This window comes from Equus quagga, chromosome 19 (assembly GCF_021613505.1).
Source record: "Equus quagga isolate Etosha38 chromosome 19, UCLA_HA_Equagga_1.0, whole genome shotgun sequence".
Classification (NCBI taxonomy): Eukaryota; Metazoa; Chordata; class Mammalia; order Perissodactyla; family Equidae; genus Equus; species Equus quagga.
The window spans coordinates 16,628,393-16,647,885 of NC_060285.1; the positions used below are offsets into that span (position 1 = coordinate 16,628,393).

Sequence of the window (19,493 nt, forward strand, 5' to 3'; positions counted from 1 at the left end):
GGGGGGGGGGGGGGGGGGGGGGGGGGGGGGGGGTTGTGGAATGCGCAGGAGGGAATGCAGGAAGGATGGAGAAAAAACTTTGAACTTTTTGACGTTTCATGATCCCTATTTTTAATAAAATGGCTCCTCTGCAACATCTTTTCAAAGTAAATTACTTAAATATCTGTGCCAAATTGGAAGATTTAAGCATAGAGGAACTGGGTTCCAGGCATCTCCTTATTACACTTCTTTTGGGTTACACAGCCAGGACAATAAAAGCAAACTCGATATGCATTTCAAAAGATGAACAGACATCTCAGAATTGAACCCCGCCCTGCCTCCACGTCATTGATATAAGAGTGAGCCAGGCTTATGCTTAGAATAATGTCACCCCATCTCTGCAACTTTATGAAAGGAATGAGCTGCACATGGCCACTTCTTGTGTTAGTGTTTAAAATGAAATGATTTCTTCACAGACAGGTCTCATCAACTCTTCTACACCAAAAGTCATAAAATAATTGGCTAAAAGGTTTTGTCACTTAACCAGCAAGGTATAGCGCTGTGTTCTAAGCAGCCCACTCTTTCTGACTCTTAATTTGCTTTATTCAGCCCAGAAACTGCAGCTTAGGGTGGCAAGAAGCTGGGAGCCTCTCCTGGAAGGAGCTTTGAGGGGGGACTTGGCGGGGAAAAGGTGGCCCAGTACTCCTCAGGCTCCAGCGATGAATGTGCATCTGAGCCTGACTCATCCTTCTGGGGAGGCCCGTTCCTGGGGAAGGGGCCTCTGGAGGGCAGGGGCGGGGTGACGCAGGAGTTGAGGCTGTTTCCCCTCCCTGCAGCACCTGCCTTAGCCTTGGTCTCCCCCGCCCACAGGGGATGTCAGGGCTCTGGAGCGTGACCGACGCTGAGCAGAGCCGCTGTTCTTTGGTGGGAAAGTGGAATCATTACAAGGGGGAAAGGCTCCAACCACAAAACAACACAAAAAATACGCGGCATCTTCTTGTAAGCTGGCCTTTGAAGACTGAACCCTACACAGAAATTACAACTTTATGAATTATATAATTTACCTATTGGCAATCCTCCATACACAGGGTCAGTGTCATTTAGCAATTATTTTTTATTAAACATCTACCAGGTCCAACGCTGACGAAGCAGGGGTAAACGAGGCAGACATACTTAGAATGAACTAGAAGATGAGCTCCCTGGGAGCAACCATTCATCCGTCTTATTCACCACTGTATTTCTGGGGCCTAGAACAGTGTCTGGCACTTAGCAGACTCTCATTAAATGTTTGTTGAATGAATGACTGAGAGAGACATGGTCTGTGCTGTCATGGAATTCACAGTCCAAGTGTGAGCAGCTTGCGATAGCAGAGAGAGTACAGACAAGGGGTCAGGGTACCAGGACCTGGTCCTGGCTCCATCACCAATTTGTTATAAGACCTGGGGCAAGATACCTCACTCTCTGGGCCTGAGGTTAAACAAGGACATGCTACATAATCTCCTTTAAAAACTTTCTAGTCATAAAATGCTATAATTCTAACATTCAACAATGAATCTGCTAGGATTTTTACTAGTGAATAGTGTTTTAAAAGGTACCTGAGATAATATTAAAAGGAAGATAAAGCTTATAATCCTTGGGAGGTTAAGCTCTAGCAATGTGGAAAGCAAAACATTGGGTAGACAAACTAAATATGTACATACAAAATCCCTAACTCTAGGAACGCATGGATGGGGAAGGCTGGAGAATATGTGGGTATTGATGCAGGGTCAGTTCTCAAGTTGTGATTTAAGAGGCCAGGGGTATGGTATGAGAGACATATGGTATCCACTTACCAGCCAGAATACCCCAGAAGTCCACACTGCCCACAGACATCAACCTCAAAGGCATCACTTGAAATCATTAGTCTCTCTAGTAAAAGCATACTGGCTCCATAACCGATTAAACAGTCACGTTCCATTTCTCCAAGACGCAAACCACCATCACGAGATCGACCTTCAGTGGGTTGCCTTTGAAACAAGGTAGACAAATGTCTTGTTATTATATTGAACACACTAAGAGGCAGCACCGCCTGGTGGCTCAGGGCAGAGGCTTCGGCGCCGGGCTCACCCGGACTCCAATCATCTGTCAGACAGTGATCGTGAGCACGCTGCTCAGCCCCTCAGCCCCGTTTGTAAAATGTATGTAAGAACACCTATCCCAAAGAGTCTCAGATGAGAAGAGATGTAATACTAGTAGTTGCTATTATCATTATTAAATGGAAATAATAAACAATTACATAATGTTATATAACAACAAATTAACACATAACCATCTAACAGCACAGCTAGCACAACTATTACCATCACCATCATTAGGACAGCACAGTCCTCAAATCTGGGAGGAATGTCTTCTCGGTATTTTCGGAGATGTCTCACTTCTCTGTTATTTAAAAGCAGAAACACTAAGCAGAACTGGGTCCTCCACTCATTGCCAGGGCTCCAGGGAGGAGCTTTACTGTTCAAAAATCAATTAAACATGGAAAGAAGCAAACGGATTTTTATAAAGTTTGGAATAGATCAGGAATCATCTGGAAGGAGAGCGCCTGAGCCAGATGGGAGGTTCCCCAGAGACTGAGAAAGTTCCGGGGGTCTCGTTCAGGTCTTCGCTTCACTTATGAAAACAGTCTATTCCTCCTTAGAGAGGGCACTTAGCCCCCCAAACACACTCCTTGTGGCTTATATGTCTACTGGCCTTGAGAACCAGGGGAGTCTGGAACAACCTGGGCAAGCTCACCTATGCACTAATGACACAAATTGTTTAAAAAAGAAAAAAGGGAACTCCCTGGCTGGCTGATTGTGGAGTGACACTCCTTGGAGGTGGTCTGAGCAGGGGTGGACCATAACCCTCTTGTTTGCTTGATTTCATGACATCTGTTAATCTTTGTTGTTGTTGCTGCCAGTCTCCCAGAGTCACGAAGGTAAACAGTGTATGCCATCACAGGCTGAAATTTTAAACACTTGCTGCTGTCGAAAGTTACAATGGGAAATCAATTTAAGTTGTCGGTTCTTCACTGAAAGAAATCTACATATGAAAAACTTACAAATAGGTCTAAATGAACACACTGTAGTGGAAACTTCATAACTGAGACCAACGTTTCTGTTTTTATCTGCTGGTAGAACCACCCAGGAGTAGGGGGTCCCCCCATCTGCGGTCACTGGGCAACGTGACGGTGGTCAGACTACATGTGGGAGAGCCCAGCGCTCGGATCAGAACCAGCTTAGGTAACTGACTGCAGGCAAACACACTCCGGGCAGCCTTCATATGGAATACACACAGTGATGCTAAAGTAGTGACTTTTTTACACAAGAAAGCAAAAGACAGGAAATAACTGCTTTGGCATTTATGTTCCTCTGAAATAGTTTTTGGATGCTGTAACTGAAATGCAAGTTTCAGAGGGGATAGCATTCAGGGGAGAGATACACCTAACCCAAGTAGGGTCTCACTGCGGAGGATGGTACTGTTCCGAGAATCTAGACTCCTTTTCCCTGTTTTGCAATTTTAAGCACACATCTGTCTATCATTTGAAAAGGCATGTGCATTTGCTCAGTTTCAAAGGGTCAAGGGATTGAGTCATCTACACCTCTCTCCGTTTAAAAAACCCCAAACACTAGCTGCTTGCTCCCCTGCCCCCTCCCGCGTGTTGCAACATCCAAGCAGTGCTCAGTGACAGCGGGGAGGGAACTGAATAGTTATGGAGCTTCTCCTATGGACCAGCACTGTGTACATTCTGCATCCAAACATTTGACATTCACCAGCACCCTGTGAAGTAGGGATTGTCGTCTCCACTTCACATATGAGAAAGACTGAAGCTGAGAGGAGCCAGGTGATTTGCCCAAGGTTCCTGGGAGTGCTACAAGATAGAGATGAGTTCACGTTCATGTCTATCTGGCTCCAAGCTGGTGTTCCCTCCCCTGGCCCAGGGTTCTTCAACTTCAGCACGAGTGCCATATTGAGCTAGGTAATTCTTTGGGGGTGTAGGGGGAGCTGCCCTGTGCATTGTAGGATGTTTAGCAGCATTCCTGCCCTCTACCCACGAGATGCCAGTAGCTCCCTCCCCACTCCCCAGGATGTGACATCCCAAAATGTCTCCAGACCTTGTTAAATGTCCCCTGGGAGGCTAATAGCCCCTGGTTGAGAACCACTACCCTAAAATAGGCTTCTCCAACTGCAAAATGTAGTACTAAGAATATGTAGAACTTAGTATTGGTAATTTTCTTTCCCAAGAATTATACCCATTTATCAATACACAGACATTATGCTGGAATTGAGGATACACTGGAGAATGGGATGCACATGGACCCCAACCCCCTGGAGCTTATTCAAATAAGCAGACAGGTGCCTTACGCTCCAATAACAGAAGGTTTACAAAATGACAGTTGTAATACATACATACCAAATAACATACGTATGTGTTTTCTGTGTACACATGGGAGTGTGCAGGTGTATCTGTATGTGTGTGGGCGTGTAAGGGCATCTACATTCTTGTATATGCACCTTTTTGAAAAGGACCGCTTGTGCACACTGGGACACAGTAAACGACTGTGTTAGAGACTACGGGCAAGACCTACGGAGGCTTTACTCTTGTGCCTATGAAATGATTAATTGGTGGCTATTGTTTCACGTTAATCAGACATCGATGTCTGTTGTTGATGCCTAACACCCTAAATTCTGGTATCTCAGGAAAGCAGAAACTTCGTTGAGTCTGCTTATTGCTTTCCCTGGGAAACGCAAGGCTGACCTGACTGCGCCATTCATTCTTTTGTGTATGCTTCTCTCACCTGGTGAGCACGGCCCGTGGTCCCCGGGCTCGGGCGTGCATCTTATCCAGCACCATGTGTTTGAGCTTCTGATAGTACACGGGGCCAAAATAGATGTACGCTTCCAGGGGCTCACTGAAAGAAAGGCCAGAGATACGCATTAAGAAACTGAGTTTGCGCTGAGAGACAGCCTTCTCTTGGACTCATCACTGGCAGGTCCGTATTTGTTTACGAACAGGATGATGACTGAGTAGGAGAGAATGGTTTTAAAAAGTCTGCAGTGAATGAAAAGTCTCGATCTGAAAATATAAAAGGACCACGGATATACTGTTTAATTAAGATACAAGAACTTAACCAGGTTGTGAAAGAGTGTGTACAGGATGGCCCCCTCCACTGCTGCCCCCTCAGTCAGGCCACTGTCCCTGCTTGCCTGGGCTACCGCAGATAATCACCTAGTTGGTCTCCCTGCTTCCACTCTTGTCCCTCAACAATCTATTCCTCACATAACAAGCCAGAGTGATTCCTTCTAATATGTAAATCACAGCAGGTCATTCTTCTGCTCTAAATTCCTAATGCTTTCCCATCACACTCAGAATCTCTACCATCCAAATTTTGTATCATGCTCATAAGATCTAACATAATCTGGTGCCTGCCCACCCCTGACTTATTTCCTATTCCCTTTCCCCATTGCTCATTCTACCCCAACAACACTGGCCTCTTCATTGTTCCTCAAAGGCAGCAAGCCTGACTGCCTCAGGGCCTTTGCACTTACTGTTTCTACTGCCTGAAACATTCTTCCACCAGGTAATCACTTAGCTCTGTCAAACATTTCACCTCCTCAGAGAGACTTTCCTTCATCACCTCATCTAAAGGAGTCCTCCTTCCACCCCAGCATCACCATGCTCCCAAACTGTCTCAACTCTTACCTTGGTTTTATTGTCTTTGGAGCACTTATCACCGATTGGTAATATAGTATACATTTCTTATTCCTCTGATTCTTGACTGTCTTCCCCACAGGAAGTAAACTCTGCAGGACAGGCATTCTGTGTCCTCTGTCACTGTGGCTCTAGCACTAACGACCCTGCCTGTCAGACAGCTGGTGCTTAGTAATGTCTGTCACATAGCTGACTCAATGAATCTTTAGGAAAACTGTAGTAAGAGTTTAAAAAAGAGTGAATATTTAAGTCCTCTGACAGAAGAGACCTTTATTCTTTAGTCTGGAGCAAGAGCAGCCAGGGGATAGATCCTTTAAAAATTTTTCAGCTGCCCCAGAACTTCCTCCCTCAAGAGAAAGGAAGCATCTGCCACGTGTTGTTTAATCCCTACAACAATCCAGGGAGGGAGATACGGTCATTCCCATTTTTAAGATGAAGAAATAGGCACAAGGGTCCGAGGGGTCAGGTAAGGGCTGGGGGTGCGGCAGCGGGGCTCCAATCCAGTGCTCCCTCTGCCATGCTGGCCAGTCGGAACCAAGCCAATTTAGGCCACAGCACGACGTAAGGGGGAAAGAGCACAGGAATGCAACAGACACGGCAGAGAGGCGCATGAAAGCATCTGGCTCCACTTGCTCGGTGCACCTCATAACACGTTCAGCATCGTGAGCAAAGGCTTTTGCAGCTACCAGGCCATTCCGCTGGCTTAGGCACAACCAGATTCTTGGAAGATGCTGAGTAGAGTGGAAAGCACAATGGACAAGGTGTCAGGAGACCCTTTCTTGTCCCACTTGTGTCACGTGGTAATTATATGAGGTTTTTATCTCAGTTTTCTTAGTTGTACAACGTGGTCAGACTGAGGTTCTTTGCAGGTCTAACAATGAATGATTCTATTCCTCCCAAGTATGGTAGCTCATGTAGAATTTATGGAACTCTGTCACCTAATGCCATTCCATCATCAATGGAATAAAGCCATATGCAATTTTTCTTCCTAGCTATGCTCAAGAATGTGACAAGGAATGAAAGCTGGTGGGTGAATCTGTTTGCAAGCCCTTTGTGGAACTTTCAACTAGCAAGCTGGACTAGCGTTTCTCAAACTTAGCTGCCAAGATAAATGACCAAGAAATGAAAACACTGGCTGGGGGCGTAGAGATAGGTGGTGTAGGAAGCAGAGCTAACTCATCCAAAGCTTTCAGGAAATTATGTCCAGAAGGGCCGCCAAATTGATTCACTGGTTTTGCACAGTTTCTGGTCAAATTCTGCATTATTTCTGGATGAGAAGCAAGACTAAGAAGATCAATGACAACAGCGTTTTTTGAAAAAGACCTTAGCTATTTTACTGAATCACTTTTGAAATGGATCATTACTCTTTACCTGTAATGTGATTCTCTATAACATCTCAAGTATGATACACTTAAAGAAATCCGTATTATTATAGTCTGGATAGATCACCTTAGAAGGCACTCAGTCTTGTTAACAGATACAGATTTTCAGCATTTTAATTACATCTGGAGAGTCTATCAGCAGCACCAAAAGCAAGCTGTGTTCTCACACATGCTTCCACGCGGACTGTCGTTTGTGTTCAAGCAGTTTCAAACCTGCAAGAATGGTATAACACTGTCCCAGACTTTTATCTGGCAAAAAATACCTAAGTGTGTCTTAATTGAAGCAACTGATTAGACCTTTAAAACCATGTGTGAGTCAAGTCTCAAAACCTTGTCATTCACGACAGCCTCAGGGGTCTCTGTCTCTCCCAGGTTAACGGGAAGACCCGTGGCTCGGCTGCGTGACCTGCTCCTCCCCTTGTCCAGCCGCAGCGCCAGCCGCAGTGGTGGCCTCTCCACAGTACTGCAGCCAGTCTGGCCTCTTCCAGTTCTCTGAACTTACCAAGATCTGCCCCTGTAAGATGTTAAACAGGCTTTTCCTCTGCACGAACCACTCATCAATGGTCTATTCTTCTCGTCCTTCATATCGCTGCTGAAATATCCGCCTCCTCGCAGGGGGCTTCTAACTTATTCTTTGTCTTCATTTTGCTAACAGCTATTTGTACTTGTATTTATTTGTTTTCATTCCTTTATTCAACAAATATTTATGGAGCACCTGCTGTGTGTCAGGCCCCGTGCTAGGCACTGGAAATAAAACAGTAAACAAAACAGACAAGGCCTCCTCTCCCGGAGGTTACATTCTAGTAGGGGAAACAGACAACAATATTATGTAGTATTATTACAAAGTATATTTGATAGTAATGAATACTACAGAGAAAAATAAAGCAGAAAATGGGCAATACTGGGTTGTAGTTTTAAATGAAGTAGTCAGGGTAGGCCCTGCTCAAGTTACATTTTGTCTGTTATTTTTTAATGTCTAGTCACAAATCCCCATGGTCAGCTCCACAGGTCAGGGCCCATGTCTATTTAGTTTACTGTTACATACTTAGTACCCAGCACGAGTGAGGTGTTAACACATCTGTAGCGACTGAATGTGCAACTGTTAGACCTCAGGCTGTCTGTCAGAGCACAAATGATCTGATATGCATCATGTGAATGCAGAGAAAGGTCAACAGGGAAGGGATTTTGCATTATAAGCAATTGATGCGTTCCTTAAAAGTTTGCAGAAATCCTATTTTGGCAAATTTAATCTTTTCTGCTTTTTAAACAATAGCCTCACCAGTAAAATAGCACTCCTTAATTTATCAGTTTTCTAAATTTGGATTTTCTTTTCTTTCTTTTCCCCCCGTTCTACTGAGATATAACTGACAGAGAACATTGTGCAAGTTTAAGGTGTACATGTTGATTTGATACACTTAAATACCTCAAAATGATTCCCCCCATAGTGTGAGCTAACACCTCCATCAAAAATTTGGATTTTCTCGTATCAGATTTCTTAAAGGAGTGAAGCTTTAAATCTTAAGGGCTCTTACCACTTATCCTAATGAAATCATACTTTTTCTTTAAAATGTCTAAAAACACACTTACCCTGTGATGCCAGACGTAACATAGTCTTTCCCCAGGTAGTTATAACCATGGCGAACGAGGTCTTCGCACACATCCTTCACCTTACTACCTCCAAACGCAGTGCCGTAGTGGAATCTGCCGTCTAACACACCAGCCTTGCCGGCCAACAGCTCAATTAACTTTCCCACCTGTGGGATGTGAATAAATTAAACGAGCACCTTCTTGTGGTACAGGAATTCTGTTTGTTTATTTAGTTCTGGCCTATTTCCCCAAAGATTATAAGGCTACTACTATTAATGAGAGATAAATTAATAGCAGTAAATATTTATCACTCTCTTATTGTATGACAGACTGTTGGAAAAGCTTGACATGTGTGATCTAAAGTTTATGTCTCCCAAAACCCCTATGACATGGGTACTACAATTTCCCTAACTTTACCTATGAGGAAACTGAAGGACAGACAGATGAAGCAATTTTCCCAAATCATACAGCTGGTAAGTGGTAGAGCCAGGATTACAAGATAACGAGGGAAAGGGAGATGCATTAGGTTCATACAAAGGGTTCTTTTTGCTGAACAGCTAGTTATCACCCAGAAGACTGCTCTCGAAGGGAAGGGCAGACCTGCTCCGCATTACCTCTGTAGAGAGGAGTAGCCCAGCATCACCAGGGGCTAGGAAGCCCTTTACTTGGAAAGAGGTTAAAGGGCCCTTTCTAAAAATCAGTTTCAGGGTCCTAGCACCTCCACTCACTACAAACCAATCACCCCTTTCTTAAAAGCAGCACCTCTGGAAAACATACGGACCGTCATTCGTGATGGGAAGCCATGTGGGTTCATTATGATGTCCGGACAGATGCCAGAATCACAAAATGGCATGTCTTCCTGAGGGACGATCAAGCCACAAACACCTGGGGGAGAGAAGATGTCATGCCACGTAAAGCAAATCAGCAGAAAGGAAGAATACAGTACTTAATTGGGATCTCTCCGTTGCTATCTCTATTTCCAGTGCTCTCAAACCTTTCCCATGGTCTCTATCAAGAGTGACAAAAGCAATTTCCAACAATCCTGCTAGACAAATACTTCAAAAACGGCTGTCCTTGCAGAAAGGCACTGCAGCCTGTGGACTGGCCTGCTGGCATGACACACTGGTGCTGTCGGCTGCTTGCCCAACCTCTCATGCCACAGAGATGGAATGGCAGCAACTGCACTGGCCCCTGGCCCCATCAACGTCCCTGAAACTTCAAGTCAGCAGCAATTTTGCCCCTTGTCAGCTAGTCCGTGATCTGCTATACACTGTATCCAGATCACAGGAACCCAAGCTCTCGGGTCACCAAACACAGAACTGATTGAACCAGGGGTGTGTTTCAATTGTGGTTTTAGAAAACTGTGACAAGAAGTACTTGTGTGTGGCTGACGTGCTAACAGGTCTACCTATTGGCTGCAGAGCGCTAGCTGGCTGGCTGATTTTTGCCAGGGCCTCCCTGGCTGAGCCTAAGCTGCCCTGAGGAATTTCAATTCCTATAGCTTATAACACATTAGAAAAGTGATCTTGCACTGAAGTGTAAAGGCAAACAAGAAAATTAAATGCCAAATTATTCTTGGAAGAAAAGGGTAGAATTAGAAATGGAATTTCTAAGAATGAAAACAAAATAAAACAAAAAACTTACCAACTCTATGCACACTCCTGCTAGTCTCTTAACTGTACTTTATTACTCCCTTAATATAATTCTAAACTCTAGGGGATTTTGTTGCTTAAATAATTTTTAATTCCTGATTTCCTTTGCTTGGACAAATAGGGGTATAATTTAGATTGTTAACCCAATCTATATAATTTAGAATTGGAAAACTAGTGTATGATGGCTTGGACTAAGGAAAAAATGCTTTTAAATTTAGTTAAGAGAAAATTCCGTTTCCCTTGTATATAAAGTTATCAACCATCCACACCTATTGGAAAGAAACTGCTCTCAAAGAAATTTTTCATTTCTCAGTTTGATTTCTACATAATTAAACTATTTTAAAATAAATGTTTCACGATGTGTTATAATCACCAAGACTTAAAGTCTAAAGAAGAGTGTCATTTGCCTATTTAACACTGGTTATTAATATTCTGATTTCTAACAGCTGTCAACAATATGGTAATTAGGTTTGTGGACTTGAATTCTAGAGCCTGTAGGTACTTTAACTGGCTTTTTGGTTGAAATTGTATTGTTTATTATAAAGAAAGTATGCTTTCGTACATGGAGAACAGAAACATTCAGTTCACTTTATTTCAGATTCAGCTCCAATGTGTTAGAATTTAAATCAAGTAGAGGGTGTGACCCCTCTTTCTTCCCTCCAAAAATCCATCTTGTCCACACTGAAATTATCTGACAACACACTTGGGCTACTGGGAAATCCACTCTGAAAGAGATCAAATAGTAAATCTAGGTGTGTCGACAACAACATTGTTTAGCAGTGAACGAAATGTTAAACATTTAATTCCCGAAGAGGCGGTCCCAGGACGGCTGCGGTGAGAATATCATTTTGGCCGGGGGGGGGGGGTTCAGTCACATCCCCTAAACACAAAACCAAAGGAAAACCTCTGCACCCCTTCAGCAGCATTCACAGGGGGATGCCGGCGTCTGCTCAGGAGGAAGCTGCCTGTTCACCCCCCAACAAGAGAAGGTGGGAGTGAGGGGCAGGAGGTACAGAAACCCACCGAGGAAGCATGACAGACTTCTATGGGGGAGGGGGAGGACAGAGATGATCTGCATTTCGCATTTTCAGTTTTAGATGACATGTTTTAATCAAGCAAATTTAACTTTGTTATTAAAACGAAAGTAATGCTCCTTCCCCTGAAATCTGAATCTCTAATGACTCTGCTTGAAATCTGATTAATATTTAGTATGGAGGTTCCTTTCTGGAAAGCTATTTTCTTATCAGTTCTTTTCTGACATTGCATTTAAAAATACAGTAACTTTCGGATTTTTTCATTCCATTATAGGAACTGCTTCGGCCGCATCTGAATCAAGGGCACCTGTAAGCCAAAAATTAAATCTTAGCTAACTTAAAATTACTTTAGGCTCTGAAAACCCTTTTATATGCCAAGATGGTTCCCATAGCAGACAGCCCTGTGTTGTTTGTTTTGTGTGAAAGTGAATGATAAAAGATCCATGAAATCGACACAGAAAGCCAGAACAGCAGAAAGAACTGAGGGCTCTCCATCATTGCGGCTTCTACCCTCTGCTGACTTGCGGAACAATGGAAGCTACACATCCAACTGCAGATCTAACACAGCTGTGCATTTCATTAGATGAAGAGCACTAGTGACACAAGTAAATAATTAACTTATTCTGGTCCGCTGACTGTGCTTATGAGACCAGTCATAGCTGACAGATTTTAATACAAGTTAACACAAAGAAACCATAATGAGCTTAGAAGTTAAAACAAAATATTTAGACAGAATTTGATGATCTTGAATCTCAAATTAGACAGATGATTTTTTAAAGTTTGTATTTTACTGAATTCATTAGCGGAGAGAAGAGGTTCTCAATCTCAGAACCAGACTTTTCTTTTTTTAAAAGGTATTTCTGTTTCAGAATTATTCAAATCCTTAATCAAAGCAGGAAGGTTCCTTTTCTTATTTTCAAATCAGAAATTAAAACTGTTGTCTCCAGGGACAGAGACATGAAAAATCTCTTCTAATATTTAGAACTCTTGAAAGTTATAGTCACTTTCCTTTAATGCTGGTTTAAAAATGTAAATGACATGCAGTGCGCTCCAGTGTGCTAACCCTCCCCTGGATCCTTGAAAAGAGGATGGACTACAAATAAACCACATCGAATGGAGGCTGTTGTGAAACGACGACTAATTCATACCTTAAATGCTTACACAGCATTTCAGATTTTAAAATAAAATTTCGTCCCCTGGCTCATCATGCTGGTGTCCCAACCCCATTGTTTAATAGCACGACCTCCTGGCAGTGAAATGCAAATACACCAGTTTAACAGGCCCAGGAACAGTCAATGCACTCACAGGAGCCGAAGGAATTAGACGACAGACTACACGGCAGAACTCTTACCAAATGAAAACAGATAATCGGGAGAAACTGGAACACAGAAAGTCAGAGCAGAAAGGTTCTACAGATACCCAGTCGATAAAATATTATTTCGTCACCACCACTCTTAATCTCAAGTTATAAAGGTGAAGATTTTACGGAATCTAAAGAAGCCACAAGTCTGAGCATCAAGCCACTCAGGAAAGGCAAATCTGGGGAGCCACCGGCACCGTCTGCCTTGCGTCATGCCCCATACACCGAAGGTTTTTACACCAATTTGTTATCTCTATTTCCGAGGCCTCGCAGAACAACATGTAAATCATTTTACGAATAGGTTTACCCGGCAAAAGTCCAGTTAATCTGATGAATCATTCTTAAAAAGTATTTCTAATTATAAACAGCAACAAATTTGTTCAAAAGTCATTTTTGGCTTTTTTTAAAAACTAGTTTTAGTATAATGGACCTATCTCAATTCAAATAGAAAAAAAAAATTAAAGGTAAGAACACAAGAAAAAAGGTAAAAAAAACTAAAGCATTCTAGTACCATATCAAGACAGGAAAACAAGTAGCAACTGGCAGAAGACAACTGTAAAAACATCTTTAATTCAAGTGCTGTTTTTAACGTGACTTCAATGTGTTGAGAACCAGGCAGCAAATGGTTTTCTATTTTGTTGTTAGCCAGGTCTCATTTTAATACCACACTCTGCTTCACTTTTTAATTTTTTAGATTTGTGTTTAGCAAGTCTACTTTCTATGTATAACCACTTTTGGATTACATTTGCCACTCAGGTTGAGATATGTTATTACTCTTCCTTTTCTGAGTGAGTTAAGAGAGAATCATTTCCCTCGGTTTCCCAGTATATGCTGTGTGCTAAGTGCCGTGGTGGAGGTGGGTATATGAAGAGGTTCAGGAACTCAGTCCACTTGAAAGGTGTCCTATGCAGATTCATCTGATTGAATATTAAAAATGAAAACATTTCTACAATTCAGCTTGCCATGTTCTAATGCTGAGAGATGTAGAGCAAATCGGGTGGTACATTCTGCTGAAATCATACTAAGCAGAGTCTAATTACCTACTTTTACTTTCTGCAGGTACTTAACTGTTAGACAAGACTGTTTATTCTGCACAGTTTAACACCCTCTGCACTAAACGAAGGGTGAAATGATGCTGTGATTTTCCTCTGTCAGTCAAAGTAGAAGAAGAGGGCTGGTGTTTATTAGAGGAATGATCACTCTGCAGTGCCCGGTAAGGAGGTTCATAAATGGGGGGGGAAGCCATCTGTGAAGGGCTCATCATCCCCTGGACTCTCAGACAGAGGTATAGAGGGCAGGCTATCAAGGAAGCGGGTGACCTTAATTTGACTCTGTTCTGTTCAACTGATACTGTGTTACCTGGGGGGAAAGCACCACTTTCTGGTGAGCCTTAGGTGTCTGATCTTTGTAATGGGAATAATTAGCACCTACCTCATGAGGCAATTGTGTTAGAATAGATGAGCTAATGTCTGAGAGGTACTTTAAGGTCCTTAGAGAAAGGCAGCATCTAAATACAAGGAATTATTATTATATAAGAAACCTAATTACTCTCAGCAGGAAGCAAACTAGCAAACCAAAGGAGACCAACTTAATGAATAGAAGGAGCAGTTGTAGCTGCACTAACTTTAGCTGAAGAGGCCCAGAACAAGCTGGCTCTGCTGGGCTGTTCAGATCACTTCAAATTAACAGGACGGTGTCTCCCGACAACTTGAGAACTTCACAGGACCCAGGCTGCAGCTCTCCAGCGTGGCACAGTTCACGGAGGATGAAGATGGCGGTAAATGGGGCCAAAGCGGCAGCGGGAATGCTTTCAAGTTCTACTGTTGGTGTTAAGTATGAAATGTTTTTGCTTTGAATCAACTCATCTCGATCAGCCTTTATATATTCAGAAACGTAAATCTCTAAATCAAAACGTGAAGACTAACACAGGTGGTTAGTCCTTTCTTCCTTTCCCCCTTTCCAGTCATTGAATTAACCTTCTTTTATTCTTCACACCACCACCTTAAATAATCCCGAGGGGGAGGGGAGGAGACAAAAACTGTTGAATCCTATCAGCTTTGTTCTGGGGTTGAATCTTTTCCAGATCTATCACATCGCTTGCCATATCCCGGTTGACATAATTTTAATTCGGCTCTTCCTTACATGTTAACAGATAAATAATGCATAAGAAAACTTGATTAGCTTTCTTATTAAAACATCACTCTAAATGAGAGGAGGCGCTCGAAGACAATACAGTTTTTACACGGCTTTCCCAGGAGCAGTTGAATGGTTTGATGTGATAAATTTGCATAGTCTGAAGCACACAAAGGGCTGATTAATTGAAACCCTTACAATACTCCTGGAAGCAGCTATTGTAAAACAATAACCATAGGAACTTTACAAAATACACACGGCTGAATGTGTCAAGAGCTTAATAAAATGTGCTGAGGCTATACTATTTGGAAACAGAATTGGAGATTTTTATTCTGGGCCATAAAACACTAAACACCCTAATTTCAAAGCTTTAGTTGGATACTTACTGAAAGGTCAGAGGGTTACTGGCTAGCTGGTGAAGACCAAGATTTGTTCTTAAAAAAGTAAATTAAACAAAATCTTTTTACAATAATGGGCCTATGCAGACAAAATAATCTTCATATCTAACATTAAAGTAAGAGTTGCCAGAATTTCTTTTTGGACCAAAATTCTGAAGGATCATTTGGCATGACACACCTTATCTTGGAGCCCACACTGCTAGCTCGATCGGCCCCCTCCTGCCTTCCGACTTAGAATCTTTCATTCAAGCAGGATCAGGCAAAGTAGGGAGCCAAAGACACCGTGACTTTGAAGCCCCGGTCTAGCAGAGAGGATTGTAGATGGTCTCAAGTGCTACTTGAGCACAAGGTGTTATTATTATTACTTGAAATCCAAGTCTCTTCATTCTCTCAATTTTAGAAAACTTAATCTTGAAGAAGGAAATTAATGAAGGTCTGGAAAAAAGCAAAGTTTTTAACCAAACCTTGTTTAACAAACAAACCTTCCTCCTGGCTTTTCTGCCACACGCAAATTAACACTTTCTCACTTCCCAAAGCCTCTTTACACGCACTGTGTAAGGATTCTTTGATGTGGTGGAAAGTCAGGGTAGGTTTTCTTTTCTTCTAATAAATATTCAATCAAAATCTTAATAAATTAATTCAGCAGGTTGTTGAAGAACTTTTATTAATGCAAAATGGAAGCAAGTAACCTTATAATGGAACTTTCGTTGAATGAGACAGTCAAAGGTGAATCCTCTAAACAATTTTATCCGTAAATGCATACTCCTTACGGACCGAAGATACACTGAACTACTCCGTGAAAAGACTGCATGTGGAGAAGACTGCACTTCTACTTTAAAACAAGGGCTGACTTCCCTCTATTTAAACTAGCTGTCAGAGGGTTTAGGGGGAGATACCGAGGAGCGTATGCCATTATCTCAGATTTGCAGTTATTAAAAAGCTTCTGTTTGCCAGGACAAACACTCTTGCTCAAATACAGTTTTTCCTCTCCTTAGGAATACTGTTTGGTATTGCTGCCCAATTCTGTGATCTACAGAACCTTTGTTGGAGGTGCTAATCCTTTTTCACATGAGAGACTGAGAAATGTGCTTTCAGGGATGTGATATATTGCTTCCCCCCCCCCCCCCCACCACATCAAAGGAGTCCACTTTCTCCTCCCTCATTGTGAATGGCAGCAAAAGTAAGAGGAAATTTGGAAATATAATAATTTGGTTTGCCTGAGCACAGGAATGAAACTTAACTTGGAAATTCCTTAGGCTGACAGATAACTTTTGTTAAAGAACTAAAAAAAACAAAAACCAAGCCAGAAATCTGCTCATCCTTCTAATAAATGCACTAACCATCAGAAAAAGCAAGGCTCAAGGGCAAAATGTTCGCCTTTGATGAGTTCCCTTCATATAGAACTTATACCAACGTTCAAGAGACTTACATAAGTTATCTTGATTTTAATAAAAAGTTTAGTTCCAAGCATGACTGCAATCAGCATTATATGTGGAGATCTCTTCCTATCTTTATCTATAAACTGACTGAGAAAAAACATGAAGAGAAAACATGAGGAACATTCCAGACTCACGATCTGCTCTATTTTCCCCCATGGAACATCACTACGTATCTATCGTAAAAGCCATGGCTTCACTCTAAGGTACCTAGCAGTCTGGAACACTTGGAAAGGAGATCAAGATTTTAAAAACAATTCCACATTTCAAGAGTGAAAACTACATTCAATGAACTGTTGCTCTCATTCTGGAGTGTGTCTAGACCAAAATGGAAACAAATCACCGCAGGGACCACGGTGTGACACATGTACCCTGAAAACTCACACTACTACTAGGAAAGTTTTATCAGCTCATTTCATGGCAACCACAAATAGCAGAACTGATGTTGGGGACTACATTCTCCATTTCATCCACATTTTACTTGCCAACATATACAACTCTTTGGGGCCTGATCCAGTTCCTCTTTAATGGCTGGGTTGCTGCATGGCTCCTTACAGACGCTGCCAGCTGTGCCACTGCACGTGAATGTTCCAAACCAGCTCCCTGTCATCGCTGTCCAAACATCCTTCAATGCTCCTCCTTTTCTGGCTCTAACCATCACAGCTAGCCAGATGAGTCAGGAGAATGGTCAAAGTTGAGCGCTCAAAAATTTACTTTCTTTTCTATCTGCTCAAATTCTTGACAATTTTGAATTTTAACCAAGGCTACTAAAGCCTGACCAGAGGACCAATTAAAGAAGGGAATGGGGGTAGTGTTCTACAATGAGTTTATTTTAGAAGGAAAGGGATCCCTGGAAAGACAGCTCTATGCGAGGAATATGTCTTAATATGGGGGTCTGGCAGCCATTTCTGGTACAAGGTATATGGGGATGGTATTTACTCCGGATTGGTAGCAGAGGAGTGCTGTGCAAAGCTGCTTAGCCAGGAAGAATGGGCATTTTAATAAGATGATCACCTTAAGGAGCAGACTTAAAGATATATTAAGAAATACTAGGATTCAGTCTCAGGAAAAGGCTGTGTCTTTTCCAAGGGGAATCTCAGGGGCAGTGTGACAATGGGATGTCAGAAGAGAAAAGAGCCACCTTAACCACATTTAACAGAATGGGCAATGCACTCAGAATCAAAAACCCGGATTTGATTGCTGACTCTACCGGCACTAAGCTGTAGTAGGCAAGCTACTCACCTCCCTGAGCCTCAATTTCCTGGTTCTATAAGGTAGGAATAACAATACTAACCAGAACTGTAAAGGTTAAAGGATGGAATACAGATGAAAATGCTTGTAAATTACTAATACACAAAGGTGAAATACTATAAATTTGCATGCAGATGACTTCCAAATTTTACCTCTAGCCCTAACCTCTCCCTGGAGCCCCAGACTCTAAGCAACTGCCTACTCAACATCCTCTCCTGGAGTCTAATAGGCATCTCAAACCTGAGGCCCAAGCTCTCAACCCCTCCTCTGCCTAACTCCAAAAAACTATTCCTTCCCCAGTCGCCCAGTCTTGGTAAATAGCATTGCCAGCTGCTCAGGTCACAAATCTCATCCTCAGTTCATCTTTTCCTCCCCCAACACCTGAGCCATCAGCAAGTTGTGTTGGCTCTCTCTCTAGAGTATATCCAGCATCCAGCACGTCTCTCCATTTTGCCACTGCTGCTACCCTAGTCCAAGCCACCATCCTCTCTTGCCTGGACACTGCAGTAGTCTCCCTGTGTCCCTGTCCCTCCTTGCTCCCCCCCTCCAGTCTGCTCTCCACATGGAATCCAGGGCGATCTCTTACAATGGTAGGTTAGCTCTTGTTACTCCTTGCTTACACTCGCTAGCCAACAGGCCTATTGGTTCCCCGCATATTTAAAATAAAGTCCAGGGGCCAGCCCCTTGGCCAAGTGGTTAAATTTGTGCGCTCCGCTTCAATGGCCCAGGGTTTTGCCGGTTCGGATCCTGAGTGTGGACCTAGCACTGCTCATCAAGCCATGCTGAGGAGGCATCCCACATAGCAGAACCAGAGGGACCTATAAGTAGAATAACCAACTATGTACTGAGGGGCTCTGGGGAGAAGACGGAAAAAATAAAATCAAGTCCACACTCTTTTCTTTTGGCCACAAGGCCCTGTAGGATGTGCCCCTGTACTATTTCTCTCACCATATCTCGTACCATGCTCCTCCTCAGGCATACGCCTGGCCTGACTGGCCTCTTTTCTATCTCTTGAATATATCAAGCTCTCTCATGCCTCAGGGCTATTGAACTTAATTCTCCCAGACTTTTGCTTGGTTGACTCTTTTTCATCTGTCGGGTCTCAGGGAGCACATATGACATCTTAAATTACTGTGTATTTCTGTTTACTTCTTTTCTGTTTTCTCCCCCAAGAGAACATAAACTCTAAGAGAGCAGAAGCCCTGTCAGTTTTATTTACCATTGTATTTCCAGTCTCTAGAACAGTGCCTGGTACACAGGGAAAGCTCAACAAACAGATGAAATAATAATACAAGCACGTGAGATGACCTTCCATCATCTCAAAGTCAACGAGACAAAAGTTGCTCTGTGACTGGTGTCCTCATTGACCAGGCTTAAAACCACAGTCACTGTGGCCTCTTTCCTCTCCTTATTCTTGGGGTCAACCAGTCCCACGCACTTGCTCTTCTCTGTCACCAATCCGTTTTTCTTTCTCAGGCCCCATCTTCATCACAGCCCTCCAAGTCCAGATCCCACCCCGTCTCTGAAGCCTTCCCTTCCTGCCTAGCCCG

The 19,493-nt window shown here is 42.8% G+C and overlaps 1 protein-coding gene across 6 annotated transcripts in view; it reads right to left on the reverse strand.

The window, feature by feature from the left end:
* The window catches only part of POLR3B (RNA polymerase III subunit B), a 149,010-nt gene that overhangs the window by 35,542 nt on the left and 93,975 nt on the right, over positions 1 to 19,493 (reverse strand). For all 6 annotated transcript variants that reach the window (XR_006886174.1, XR_006886175.1, XR_006886176.1 and 3 more), the window contains 4 exons: positions 9,461 to 9,564; positions 8,680 to 8,846; positions 4,797 to 4,910; positions 1,812 to 1,985 (listed from right to left, as the gene is read on the reverse strand). Coding sequence is in view for 3 of the 6 variants with exons in the window: in XM_046646478.1 (XP_046502434.1) it covers positions 1,812 to 1,985; positions 4,797 to 4,910; positions 8,680 to 8,846; positions 9,461 to 9,564 (559 nt within the window). In the remaining 3 variants the exon portion in view is untranslated. The remainder of the gene's footprint in view (positions 1 to 1,811; positions 1,986 to 4,796; positions 4,911 to 8,679; positions 8,847 to 9,460; positions 9,565 to 19,493) is intronic.